Source organism: Oenanthe melanoleuca, chromosome 2 (assembly GCF_029582105.1).
Source record: "Oenanthe melanoleuca isolate GR-GAL-2019-014 chromosome 2, OMel1.0, whole genome shotgun sequence".
NCBI lineage: Eukaryota > Metazoa > Chordata > Aves > Passeriformes > Muscicapidae > Oenanthe > Oenanthe melanoleuca.
In genome coordinates this window covers 129,611,277-129,626,446 of record NC_079335.1, presented here as the reverse complement: position 1 = coordinate 129,626,446, position 15,170 = coordinate 129,611,277, and the positions used below count along the sequence as shown (strand labels likewise).

The 15,170-nt window shown below is 39.0% G+C and overlaps 1 protein-coding gene across 1 annotated transcript in view; it reads right to left on the bottom strand.

Moving 5' to 3' along the window:
* The window catches only part of MALRD1 (MAM and LDL receptor class A domain containing 1), a 230,720-nt gene that overhangs the window by 185,178 nt on the left and 30,372 nt on the right, over nucleotides 1-15,170 (bottom strand). The window contains 4 exon segments of the mRNA XM_056482973.1: nucleotides 2,037-2,157; nucleotides 4,078-4,245; nucleotides 7,781-7,890; nucleotides 10,745-10,891. Of these exon segments, the coding sequence (XP_056338948.1) occupies nucleotides 2,037-2,157; nucleotides 4,078-4,245; nucleotides 7,781-7,890; nucleotides 10,745-10,891 (546 nt within the window).

The window sequence follows — 15,170 nt, the reverse complement described above, 5'->3', positions numbered from 1 at the left end:
TTATGAAGTCATGAAAGCATTGCAAATAGGACAAAGAAACAGTCACAGGAGCTTAACAACACAGATTTTAAAGTTTTCACTCACGGCATTTGATTTCATCGTGGTTATTTGGGCAGTCAGGCTTAAAATCACAAAACTTGTCAGGTGAAATACATTGCCCATCCCTACATGAAAAAAATCCTGCTGGACAGTAAAAAGATGAAGCATTGGCATCTGCAGATTCTGTTTCCCCTTAAAAATCAGAAAAAGACATGTAAGTAAACCCACAAATATATAAAATTACAAAAAGTGCTTTTTATCTTTTAATGTAGCAACGTGCTCAGCATAAGGAACAAAGCAGCATCTCTGCAGAGTGCTGGGTGATATCACAGCTGGAGAGAAAACAGCTGATCTCAGTGTCTGATGGACTCAAACTGTATCTTACTCCCCATAATATTCAAACTTGTGTGAAAAGTTGTCAAACACAGCCTGGTGTTACAGACCAGGCTCCTGTTCAGAGGCTGCTGTGGCTCCTGCTCTTTCCCTCGGAGCCAGGTGCAGGTTTTTCACCAAACCTGCTCTTTCCCTCGGAGCCAGGTGCAGGTTTTTTCACCAAACCTGCTCTTTCCCTTGGAGCCAGGTGCAGGTTTTTCACCAAACCTGCTCTTTCCCTCGGAGCCAGGTGCAGGTTTTTCACCAAACCTGCTCTTTCCCTCGGAGCCAGGGGCAGGTTTTTCACCAAACCTGCTCTTTCCCTCAGATCCAGGTGCAGGTTTTTCACCAAACCTGCTCTTTCCCTCAGATCCAGGTGCAGGTTTTTCACCAAACCTGCTCTTTCCCTCGGAGCCAGGGGCAGGTTTTTCACCAAACCTGCTCTTTCCCTCAGATCCAGGGGCAGGTTTTTCACCAAACCTGCTCTTTCCCTCAGATCCAGGTGCAGGTTTTTCACCAAACCTTTCTCTGTAGCTGTGCTCTCTGTGCTCAGGGCACAATGAAAGCTGTAAGAGACCAAAGTTGGGTGCTGCACCACTACTAGCCTGCACCTCAACTTGCACACTAGACAACACCCCAAATTTCAATGAATGGGGAAACAAAAAGCCAGGGTCTACTGGTTTTTATTCAGTAGATTTCTGGAAAGTATGTCAGAGGAATGATGAGCAACTTTTCATATTCTTTAACTTAACTTTTTAAAATATTCAAATTACTATTCAGACAGGGATTTTTAAAAAAATAACTTCCTTTCTAAAACCAATATCTTTGTGATTAATCAATGAATGAGGGAGTCGTAGGGAAAATAATTAAAGTAAATAAATGTTTCTCTAAATACCTCAACCCCACTGTACACAGGGATCAGAGAAGCCTTAAAAACACAACACTGTAGTTCTCTATTATGCCTTTAAATTTTTGGATATTAAATTCAGACACCTGAATTTAATCAACATCACCCCTGAGTGCACAGGTGCCCATTTTGAAAAGCAGCTGTCAGCATCAGGAGGATCAGGAGCAGCAGTCTGACAGGAGGTTACATTATTTTATATTTCCATCCATTGGCTCTTCAATAACACAGAGTGTGAGTACAAAGACAAGTTTGGTGTGCATTTATATGTCAGATATTTAGCAGTAATGAAGGGAGAAGCCTCTTGCCCTAAAGGTAAAGCAGCAGAATTTGCTCTTTAGTGGAAAATATAGGATGCTTTGCTTCTGCCTCCAAACATGAATGTGAGCAGGTACTACATAGCAATTCTACATTGCAGAATTAGTGCAAACTTCTTATAGCAGCTGATGTATAACACAAGGGTGAAAGCCTTCATTATAAAACCATAGAATGGTTTGGATTGGGAAGGACCTTTTAAAGATCATTGAGTCTGCCATAGGCAGAGTCAAAGGCCCATCTAACATGGCCTGGAACACTTCCAGGGAGATGATTGATTACAGCATACTGGCATTTTTTCTCAGATTATCCTCTACTTTATTAAAAGTAACTTCAAATTGTCATTCAAATCACAGCTATATATAGCAGACATGGGGGAAAATGTATTGGAAACCATGAAACTTGCCTTCACTCTCCTGGCTGACTCCTGGAAGTGATCTACCCACAACTACACATTCTTCTGTTATACTGATATCATCAATAGCAACAGTAGCATTTGCTGTTAGAGTAGTACCTCGCAGGATAATCTGTAAAGAGAGAAAAAATAGTTCATTCATTAAAGGTGACATGATAAAAAGGCAGAAATACACACACACATTTATATATTCCTTTATATTTATGACATCTGCACAGGAACTAAATAGTTCCTACAAATAACTCTGAACATCAGCCAGGAAAAACTACAACTGAGATTTGGCCAGGTCAGAAATTTGCTCCTCAACTGTCAAAGCCATAACTGCTTTTACCTAGGGAAAGTTATGCAACCCAGATGACCTTGCTTCAGTCAAAACTGGCAAAAGTCATCACTATTGAATAGTCTTCCTGCTGGAACACATAAAAATTCTACATATTCTTAAATTAGCTATTCATGGTTACCAAATATGATGATTTACAATACCATTTAATTGTGTTCATCTATACCATGCCTGATGAAGTTGGCAATGTGGGACAATAAATGTAGGGATAGATTGCAAATTGAAGAACCAGCCTCACCTCTGTGCCTGGGCAGACCAGGGAACAGATCCTCCTATCAGCTATGCTAAGCACCTGGAGGACAGGGAGGTGACTGCAGACAGCCAGCACAGCTTCACCAAGGCCAAGTCCTGCCTCACCAGCCCAGTGCCTTCTGTGATGATGTGACTGCATCAGTGAAGGGTTACAGCTGTCCCATATCTGGGCTTCTTAAAGCCTTTGACATGGCCCCCACAACATCCTGCTCTTTAACTAGGAGAGAAATTGATTTAATGGGTGGACTGTTAGGTGGATAAAGAATTAGTTGCATGGTCACATCCAGAGGGCAGTGGTCAAGAGCTCAGAGTCCTGATGAACATCAGTGGCAAGTGGTGCCTCTCAGGAGTCCCTATCTGGACCAGTGTTATTTAATGTCTTCATTACTGTGATCAAGAGTACCCTCAGACAGTTTGCAGTGGTGCACCAAGCTGAGTGGTGCAGCTGACACTCCTGAAGGACAGGATGCCATCCAGAGGGTCCTGGACAAGCTCAGGAACTGGCCCATGGGAATCTCAAGTTCAACAAGTACAAGGTGCTGACCCTGGGTTGGGGCAGCCTCCAGTATCAACCCTGGCTGGGGATGAAGGGATGAGGAGCAGCCCTGCCCAGAAGGAGCTGGGGGTGCTGGTGGGTGAGAGGCTGGACATGACCCAGCCATGGGCACCCACAGCCCAGAGACACAAACATGCCCTGGGCTGCACCAGAAGCAGCGTGGGCAGCAGGGCAGGGAGGGGATTCTGCCCCTCTAATGTGCCCTTGTGAGACCCCATGAGAGCATTGTGTCCAGCTCTGGGTCCCCAGCAGCTGTTGCAGTGAGTGCAAAGGACATCACCAGGATGATCAGAGGGATGCAGCACCTCTGCTGTGAGGAAAGCCTGAGAGAACTGGGTTTATTCAACCTCAAAATGAGAAGGCTCCAGAATGACCTAATTGCAGCCTTCAGTACCTAAAGGGAGCCCACAGAAAAGATGGAGGGGGACTTGTCATAAGGTCATGTAGTAACAGGACAAGGGGAATGGATTCAAGCTTAAAGAGTAGGTTCAGACTGGATATTGGGAAGAAATCCTTTACTTTGGGGGTGGTGAGGCACTGGAACGTGTTGCTCAGGGAAGTTGTTGATGCCCCACCCAAGGCCAGGCTGGATGGAGCTCTGACCAACCTGGTCAAATGAAAAGTGTCCTTGCCAAGGGGGTTGGAACAAAATAATCTTTATGGTCCTTTGATGATTGTTACAGAAAGTTATGCTTAGAATACTGAAACAATGGCTATGCTCTTTAATAGATGGACCTGTGGAAAAAGTTGAATTAAATTCTTTTTCCTGTGAGCATTAAAGAATAGAAATTCTCTTTTTACATTTCATCATTAAAAGTAAATTAATTCTAAAGGCCAAAGTACAATATATTTTTGAAAGCAATGTAAATGTGATATTTAATTACCTGAAAAGGTAATTCCTCAGCCACACTTTCTACAGGTATAGTCACTTTTGTCCAATTCATCTCAGCCAATCCTGAAATGTCATGTAATTTTTCCAAACTTCCATTTAATGCAGTCCTCTTAAAGACAGAGAGCTGGGAATCCTGAGATAACCAGTACCAAAATCTTACCTGTTGAAAGAGTTTTTAATGAAAAGCTTTAAAAAATTATGTAATCAATCTGCAATAAATTCAGCACCAAGTAATATATGTACATTATAAAAAAGAATGAAATGATGGCACAGACTTGGCACAAAAAGATGGGGATGTTTGAAATTATTGCATGTTGAGAAGCAGCATCATGTCCAAAGACAAAACTGTATTTAAAAGTAAAGCTTATTTTTACAATTTATGTTTAACTTGTGTCTATCAACTGATGCAGACTGAATGATATGACTTCCCTTAACTTCTTTATCCTAGTAAGCACTTAGAAACTTCTCAAAGACTATTTTTCTTTACAAATGCTGAATATATGACAGTTTCATAGGCATGTTAATCTCACAAGTGCAATCACTGAGATTCTCATATGAAAGAAACCTTATGATCTTTTATTTCCACAATCAACATAAATGAATATGATCTAAAGACAGATTTTTAAAATAATATCTTCATCTCCTGAAACAAGCAGATTGACCAACACATGGGAGGAAAAGAAAAAGACTGGATGTGGATGAGGCTGCTTGTGAGGCAGAAAAGAACAGAAAACAGAGAGAATCTCAGTTCACTCCCCTGCAATACAAAGTCTGATACATTCCATTTTTATTTTTTTTTTTTAATAATACCTAGGGAAAAATTCAGCTGAGAACTGAGGGAAAGAAATAAGATTTTCAAAGGCTAATTTTTTCTTTCCCCCTGAGTCCTTCCTGCTTCTCCACATAGATAAAGACTAAAGTTTTTTTCACCTGCAGTGTCTTTTCTTCCCTGCAAAAGCCTTGATATTGATAATACTTGACTCTTCATGAAGGTAAAACAAGAGCTGGATCAGCTGTGCAGAAATATTCCTGTTAAAACACACTGCTGCCTTTTAATATCATCTGGCTTCAGGTCTGGTAGACTCAGTCTCTCAACATTTAATTTCACCACCACTCATTAAAATCATGTCTTATATAAAATAATCTTGATACTTACTAATAAATTGAAATACTTTCATGTAACTCACTCCCCCAGCAAAAAGCTGAAGGAATAGAAAGCAGCAGGTATACACTTTCCAAAACAAGCTGTTCAAAGAATTACCCTCTCAACAACTTAGATGGCTTTTGTCTTTCAAACAGCTTTTCAAACAAATTTATGCTTTCATTAAGTAAGAAATACTATTACCTTTCTTCTTTATGTCTACATGTTCTACTGTACAATGACTATTGTGTCCATTAAAGAGCCATAAACTGAGAGCTGGGGCTAGAAATTTGCTTCTACAGCTCCAAAACCTTGAGATGTTTCTTAACTTACATCTACAAAAAGACCCAGCTACAAGGAACTGCAGAAAGAAGTTACTTCTAAGCTTCAATTAACCAGAAAGGAACAATATAAATCTGTTACCCTTCAACTCCTTTATTTTTTTTTTAACAACTGGAGCTAAAGAACTTGTAAAGCTAATAACAAACATAGATCTCTTTGTGTGGATCCTTTTATCCTCTCAGTGGGACATCCAACAGAGGGCATCATCTCACATTAATAGGCAGAGAACATAACACATCCTAATGAGCAGCCCCTACACGTTGCTCTTTCCCAGAAATAAAAGTCTGCAGGGATATGTGGCAGGAAGCCAGGCTTCCAGTCCTCTAAAACACCCTCCTGACAGACACAAACAGTTCGGTAAGAACTTGCTCTAGCTGTTGTTGGATCTAAGAATTTTAAATTCATTCAATACATGCATACTTATAATAAAACTTGTTTCTTTTCTGACTTTGAAGTAGAGAAAAATATGTGCATCCCCACTGCATCTGTGTTTATTTTGAGTGCAGACCAAACTCTGCAATAGATCTTACCAGAATAATTCATTGATTCACATATCAGTGGTGCCCAGTTTGCCTTAAGGGTTTCTAAGATAAATTAATCTGAATCTGAAAGGTGCTTACCTATTCAGTATCAAAGGCAACAGAACAGAGATGGAGCTGTCTGAACAAATGCTGTGAGTACAAAGGCTGCTGGGTGTCCCAGGAGCAATGCAGCATTCAGGGCTCCAGTGGGATGGCTCAGGCCTCCTGAGATCCCTGCAGCAGCACTCTGCTTGAGTTTATCCTGCACCTGTTTTATTTCTGATGCTTTATGACACTAAAATGTCATGTGAAGATTAAGAACTGTGAGACTGCAAGGCAGTGCTCTTGAATTGTCTCAGGGGCTGCAAGATGCAACTGAGATCCAGCTGAGATCTGGTACCTCACTGATGTGTGCAGTCCAAGTGAGCTGCAGTTTCAAGTAAAACAGACTTAGCTAAGCTAGCACTTATTTCTGGTCCCTTAGATGAGATATAACCTGAGAAGCACAGACCCTGCTGGAATAAATTTCTGCTGCTTGTTGGGATTTCTAAGTGCAGTTCCTCTTTTCTGACTTTTTCTCAATTGGGATTAAGTTTCTGTTCCACAATAAGCCAGAAAAATTAATCAGCCTAAATTTTTATTTTACTTTATTCCTTTAATGACTCCTTTTTCCACAAAATTAAATTATTTTGCCAAATTTTCTATGTCTTTTCTTCTCTCTGACTTTTTAAATAAGAAGAGATTCTACAGAGTCAGAAAAAAACCCACATCATAACTACACAACTTAACTTCTCCCCACTATGGCATAAGCATTGAAAAGTTATAGAAAAAGAGTAGAAAACAAATAAGGCCTCAGGAAAGACAAAAAAAGAAAGAAAAAAAAAGTTATAAAACTGAACTGTGTCTATTAGTTTTATTCACTTGCCAAAAGGACACATAAAAATACAGCTGTGAATGAAGAGTTGGTGTTCATAATTAATATATTTCTTCAAGCTTCGTTTTAAAAACACAGATTTTGTTGAAAATTACAACTATCTGTATTTTCCTTTCTCATCTAATATTTTTCTGTTTTTTGTCCATCCTAATTGATTTCTTCCTGGTACCTTTCTAGTACTTCAGATCAACCACTATCCTGGCTGGTTGCTTTTGCATTCCTCTGCAGAGCCACAAAACATCTGACAAAAGAACACATTTCAAAGTAACTCCCAAGTATTGCATTGATCAGCTTAAAAAGCATCCTCCTCAAACCATGAATTATAATTAATACATGTGTGGAGCATGGTAGCTAATTCTGGTCACACCAACACAGCTGATGTGTACAGTGTGTCCTATAGGAACCCTGGTTGTGTGACTGTCCTGTCTGCAGATGACAGAGTGGCTGCTTGATAGAGCCCTGTTATCATTGTCCAGATACCTTTGCCACAGTCCACAAAAACCTGGAGCATTTTCTCCAATCTGAGTCACCTGCTGGGTGCTTAGGAAAGAATAGTAATAATCAGATATAAACATTTTTCAGTGAAACATTAAAAATTGCTTTTTCCTCTCCTCTCCCAAAGAATTAGTCTCTAACTCCTTCCACTGGTATGGAAACAGAGCCCTCAGCAGCAACACTTAGAGGATGAAGAATACCAGGCTGGCATCAGGTGAGGAATAGGTCACAAAGATGGGGACAGTTAATATCAAACAGTTACCTGGCAGCAGGAGAGCCCAGGGGTGAGCCTGACAAGGAAAGGGCTTCCCAGGTGAGACGTGGCCATCTCTGTGCTCCTCTCATGTGATCCACTGAAGTAAATGAATGCTCCTATAAACAAATTTTATTTTAAAGTGTGAGGAGTATGTCATGCTCCAATGGCAAATAGTTACCTCAGAGAGGTACCTGTATGCTTCATGAGACACATAAAACTTATTCAGAAATTAAAACAATCTAAACTGCTTTGCCATCAGTTCAGTCTGTGGATAAGGAGGAGGGTGCTGTAACAGGCTGTGACAAGTAACGCCTACATGGCAGACAAAACAGAATTGCTAACTGCTCCTGGCTCTTCCCTCTTGTAAAATTATCCCAACTGGTTCCAAACACAAGGAGAGAGGGACAGGGAAATAAGGCTATTTGTGCTGCCATTGCTAAGAATACCCTGCATGGTGCCTGCAGGCTCTTAAACCCAGGGAAGTGACCACACAGCCCCTCAAAGGGAATTCACATTTGCTTCTCTGAGAGCTTCACTGTGCACATCCACTGGAAGTATTTTTTATCTGCTCTCTTCAAGCAAAAACCTTAAGATCTCCAGCCTTAAAACACTACAGCTATTACCCATCACCTCACACATTGCCCATCCATCTGCACAGACTGGGGAGAGCAGAGGAGCTGCAGCACAGAGCACCCTGGAGATCAAACAACAGAGACCTCAGCCAAGATCCCTAAAGGACACATTTTAATTGGCTTAAATAATGTTTCAAACAGAATTTAAACCAGAAATTATTTCCTTTAGGGTACAGTATTCAGTCCCAGCAAAGCCCAGCCACTTTTAAGCATGCTAACAATGCTGCAGACCACAGGAGCCAATGGAACAAGCTATATTTTATCATGGGGTCCACAGACTTGACATTGTTGTCTGTGCTAGTGGGGATGAAAGCTTAATTAAAGATCTAATCTGAACTCTGGCAAATGCACTGCATTTGGATGTGAACTACAGCAGATGTGCTTCAGACAAAGGTAGGGAAGGATAAACATTTTCAAGGGGCCCTAAAGCAGCATATTTTGAATGCCATCAGTGCTGCCTTTGCTGAATACTGAGACTTTTTCATGGAAGTCTGTGCAAAACAACACTAAAGGCTCAGTCTCTTTTGAGCATTTATATTACACATATTGCCTTACATCTGGAAAATCAGCTATTGTGCTGCTGCAGCCCCACTCCTCAGCCCTGATTCCCGTGGGTGGGTAAGGAAGCCCAGGGTGAGCTCCAGCCCCAGGTGAACAATGGCACTGCTCCAGCAGGGCTGGCACAGAGAGGGGAGCCCTGCAGCCCTGGCACAGGAATGCTGCACCCCCAGCATCAGGGAGTCCCCTCTCTGCAAGGCAAGGACACTCCAGAGCACCTCTTTTCATTTGAGGCTCTACTGCAGCCTTGGTAAGATCTTCACTAACCAAAATTTGCTACTGCCCTCCCCAGGAGAGGAGAGAGATGGGCACTCCGTGGTACCAAAAGGAAGCTGCAGCCTGAAGGATGGTGATTGAATGTTGGCAAAGACTTGCTCAGATTCTGGAATCTAATTCTGAAGTCGTGGCTGTAGCAGGCACAGTGACAGATTGGTACAAAACCACCTCAGAAAAACCTTTTCAGCAAATTTATACAACATTACTGGGCTTGAGAGGTGAGACAGAGCAACCTCCAAATTTGCTTGAGGCTTCAGCCTCAGCCACACTGAAACAAACTTGTAATAATTCAGTATCAAAGCAGCTCCAGTGAAGCAGCACATAGCTCCACATGTGTGATTTTAATATGATCCTTAGGCTGCCAGCAGCCTGCATTCTGCCCAGGTTACCCCTCAGATCTCTCCAGCAGATCTCTGCAGCACACAGACACAGGCAGATCAGACACCCTGCTGGAGCTTTGAGGGTTTGGAACCTGCAACACAGCAGTGTTTGCATAAAATACAGTCATGCAGATCCAGTCCCACTCTGCAGAGACAATAAAATGAAATATCTAACAGCTGAGAAAAGTGAGTAGCAGCTTTGGTGCACTTCATCATATAAGAACCAGTGGAGAAAATATTCATTTAGAATCATTCTGTAGCAGGCACACAAGTACTTCACCCACTACTGTTTGAATTTTAATCCTGGAGTTCCTATAGCTTTGAATGCTTGAGGTGGAATACTTAACATGTCCCATTTCTTTAACATGAACATGGAAGAGAAGCATGGAGGTCTGGCTGCAGATAATATACAAATTAATTAATTATAAATTAAAGGAGGTCTGGACTGTAACACAGCTTTTAATCTTATCTCCACTGGAAGGATACATTTTAATAAAATTAAAGTCACAGAATACTTTGTCATACATTGTCAATATTACTTGACAATGAAAAACATGCTTGGCAGTTTTATTTTTATGGAGTGTGCTACAATAACATTTTCGCTTTTGAAACATATTTTTAACAGCCCTCTTCTGAAATAAAATGGTTTTCCAGCTGAATGCATTGTATGGCAAATATAGGCTGAAGGAAGGACAACTCTTTAAAGGAAATTATACTCACTCCATTTTTCCTAGACAATATGGATTAATTTAACTGCACTCTACAAAAAACTATTTGTCCAAATAAAGCTTTCAAGAATGGCCCCTATGTGAATATTGGGCAAATAATGGTTATGATACACACAAACAAAGTCAGCTGTCAGTTCAAAGGTCAGTATCTCAAAAAAACTGCATTAAGTCTCATACCACACTGATTGTGCCAGCCAAAAATAAGGGTTACAAAGGCATAATAACTAGATCACAGCTGAAAAAGGGCATCCAACAGATTGGCTTTCTGTAACACATTACCTGTGTTATTTACATACTGTGTGGCATCCATTTCTAACCAGTTTTTATTATCAGTCTGTGACCATTTTCAAATAGGAGTTTTCAAGAAAGAAGGAGAAATATCATAAGAAGTCTCACCATGCCCCATATTATTTGCATGACCTGTGCCAGGGAGTTCTCTGTCAAGGGGAGCCTGTTCTTTCTTTATGTTCCAGCCAGCATCACCTTTGCTCAGTGGCTTCCATCCACAAAGGTCAGTCTCAAAATCACATGAGGTGTAATTAGCTGTGGTAAGAACAACAACAAGAAGAGATCAATAAGTTAAACTTGGTACAACAGTTTAATGCCACAACTCTTGACTGGTTGTATTTAGATGGACTAGGAGTGTTGAAGAAGCACAAATGCATTTCAGGTTATTCAGATGGGTGAGAAGGTCTAGAATACAGGTAACAGGTGGGGCAGGCCCTTCCTTTCTTAATCAAACTCAGAACCAAGAATAAATACAATAAAGACCTGTACATAGGGTGCTGAGATACTATAAATACAATATTAATATTTTTCAATAATTATTGTACCAGTAATTTAGTTAGGAATGTGTGAGAAAAATCAAATGTATTTAGAGCTTAAAATATATGGAAAGCAAAGATGAATTAAGTTTTCATTTAATTTCTTTTTGAAAATGAGATTTAAATGCATCAATTATTCAGATTGCCTAGAAATTTTTATTGCAAAGTAAAAGACCATTTTCTCAGCTGTTATGGATTAGACCAATTTAAATTGTATAAAAGTTTCACATGCTCCTACATTGATTGAGCACAAATAATTATTTGGATAAGAAAATTTTAGAGTTTTCTTTCCTGGTCCAGAACAGCTTCCCAAGGCACCACACTTAACTCCTGGGGTCACTTACTGCAATTGCAACCATTATTTTAGAATTGTATTTGTCACTTTCTGCTCTCACAGCACATTTATCTGATCATATCAGCCTCAGACACGATCATACATATTACTCCAATTTTCAGATTGCACAAAGCCAAAATGAAATGCATCTTTCTTTAAGCACCATTGTAGCAAAGCTAAATAATAAAAGTTTCCCAGGAACAGAGAGGTTATTTGAGCAGCAAGATCAAAATGTACAAAACAAACCACAAATATCAGTGTCTCTTATCTGGCTTCACTATATACATTGAAATTTGATGGTGCATGGTTTTCTGTTTAGTGCAGCATATTTAGTTAAAAATGAAACTTGGTTAACTTATTTAATTACATTTCCATGCTTTTCACAAGGTATCTTTTTAATTAGACTTGCAAGTACATTAAGGTTGAATATGCAAATTGATATCCAAGACTAAGATGTCTAGGTGATTAATACTATGTCTAGGCATGTGGCTTTCCTTAGCTAAGCAGACTTGAGACAACCAATGTGAAACAAAAAGGCCAAAATTCTTTGCTTAAATATTTCTTTCTCCTGGCCTCCCTAAGCCCCACAAAAGTTCTTCTGCATAAACAACTGACTTCAGTGTCTGCACAGTAATATCCAAAAAGACATCCATAAATGACCCTGTAGGCACCAAAGAAAAAAACTTAAAATAATGGTTTAAATATGAACCTAAGATCAAGATCATATTAATAACTATTATTTTACAGCTCTATAAGATATTTAGCATGGAAACATCTTTAAAAATTATTATTTTCTTTTAACTAGAGGAATTTGAGACCTCAAGATTTTTCATGCTGATAAAAACAACAGCTTTTGTGTGATCAGAACCCATCACTGCTCTTGATGTTCAACAGGGGGAGAGGTGTGGTGAAATCAGCATTTCTTGCATTGGTAGCCTGTAGTAAAATTTCTTCTAACCTTATAGATGCAGAAAGAAATATACAAGCATCAATTTTTAGGTTGGATATATAAGCAGTGGGGGAAAAGAAAACATGCACACACAGCAAAACACAATCCCAAACCAAATTTGGTTTGTCCAGTCAGTTTTTCGAATTTTATTCAAGTCTGAACAGAATTATAAAGGTAGGAAGAACATTCATGGTGGTGCACTTGGGGGTTTTTGTTGTTCCTGGTTGGATTTGGTTTTTTTGTTGTTGGTGGTGTTTGGTTTGGGTTTTTGATTTTGGGTGGCTGAGAAGAAATAGAATATAGTAATGCTGACTACACCTCAGATGCTAAATGTTTTTAATTGCACTTTTCACTTGAAATTTAAAGCTCTCAAAAAGCAACCAGTCATGCAGAAACACTGATCAGAGTCAATTATCAAACCCAAGTGTTCCCCCTATGTGATATCTGGAAGTGATACTTCAATTTAAAAGTGTAAATATGTTGTGGAACAGCTTCAACTGTGAGTGAAATGCACTTGTCCAAATTAACAGTTGAACTTAAACTTTATCCCTGCTTAATTCTAAAATCTTAAGGGGTGCTTGTAAATGTTTAATCAAGCTTGAAGGAAAAGTTCTGTGCTTTGGCTAAAACCCAAATCCAAGTAAGACAGTTTTTCAGTGTGCTTTTTCATTCCTCAAGTATTAGTAAGCCTTAAGAAATGTGCCTTTCCTATCAAACATTCAACATTTTTATCTGAACCTTTAAGGGATTATAGGTAATCTTTCACTATCCATAGTCAGGAAATAAGTGACTGCACAGCCTATAGTTTTTGAGTAGTCATACTACAGTTAAGTTTGACATAAAGCTCTTTTCTGATATATTATGTCCCTTCCTACATTCTTAGCACCAGAGCTTATGTTTTATATTTCACTAGGAAAATTTCAATGGGTTCACACTGCAGATAGGTTTTTGACATTTTGAATGGAAAATGAGTCAGCTCTCTATTTTGGACCTTTATCTATTTATAATTTAGCAAAACAGGGAAATAGAAAGGAAGCACCAGCTTGTTTTCATTTTAAAAGCAAGTAAAATTTGATTTTTTTTTTTTTTTTTAATTCATGTGAATATATATCTTAACTAGGAAAGGAGTGAATTATTACATCATTTCTACAAAATCCAATGATGTGGTTAGGAAAAAAAATTGTTCCCCTAAAACTTCCTGAGTTTAAAGAATAAGTGGTTAGAATAGGTTACTACAGTAAAAAAATACACTGAAAAGATTTTTTTAATTAATACAAATGGTTTTCAACATATTAAAAAAAAAAAAATAACAACAGAGAGAAAAAAAACCCAAAAATCAAAAATGCAGGAAACAAAGCACATATTTCATGAGCACTGGGAGGTTAAATGGGAATGCCTTTTTTCTTTGGCTAGTTTATCTATCCCATCTCCTCACAATCCTCCCAGGGGAAACAAAGCAGTTCTGTTAACTAGGCTGGGTTACTAGTCAAGTCCTATTGCTTCAGATTTGCTAGCCTGCAGCTCATAAAGGTTTCAGCTGTGCTCTGAGAGCTCAGCCAAATGAACTCAAGTGGGACACTCAGCTGGTCCCTCCATCAGGCTGCTGATTCCCTGAACAATAGCACAGGATGAGGAGGGCTGCTCCCCTCACTCAGGATGGCAGCACCTAAGCAGCTTTGGAATTTGAGGTAATAACTATCATTATGAACAGAAACCAAAGAACATCTCTGCCATTAGTATTTTGTCATTTCTGGCTAACATTTTATGTCATTTTGTGAAAGTGAAGGGTTACACATACACCTTGTTTCTGAGCACTTTCCCTACGAGTTTGTGATTGATTTTATTTACCTAGAATTTGTTAAATGATTCATACAGAAATATCACAGATGACCATAGATCATCCAGCCTGAACTTCCCCATGTCATAAGTCATTAGACATAGAAATCTCATAAGTGAGATGGCCTCACCTCCTTCTCAAACTACTCAGTTCCCTTGCTTAGGGCTAAGAAGTCCTCCTTCCACTCTAACATTGAATGGTAATAAAAATATTTGCATCTGTGTTCATCTGCTGTAGAAGGTTTCAAGGATTTACAATTATAAATTGCTATACAGTAAGTGAAATGCAGTAAAAGCTACAAGGCTTTAAAATCATACCAGTTTCCTTCATTCTGCATACTTCATATTCATAAATTATACAAATCCTATGAAAAACTGAGAATATTTAAGTGATACTAGAGGTGGCAAATTAAAAGCAGAAGCAGTAAAGACAGTTGTTTTAAGAAAGCTTCTAATTAAGCTAAATGAAAGTGATCCTCTTTCAGAAATACCTGTAGGATGATCCCACCCCACAATAATTTTGAATTTACCTGGATGCTAATGAGTAGATAATTTCCAGAAACCCGACTGCATCAAAGTGTGATATTACTTGAAAATAACAATTGATTCCTAGACTTGTTTCCAAGCTGCTAGGACTTCTAGCTACTGATTCATTTGTATTTATGGGTTTATAAGTGTTGTGAAGGTTATGTATAAATAATGTAAAATAATAATAAGTGTAGTGTTTGAAATATTAGTTATTTGACACAGTATTTATTATAAAACTTCCTTTATATAAAGTAGGAAATAAAGAAAAGGCATCAGCATGAAAGGGATCCTTATAGTCCTTTAAATTATCCAAGTACTGCCTCTCACTTTGTTTGAATATATTAACTAGGT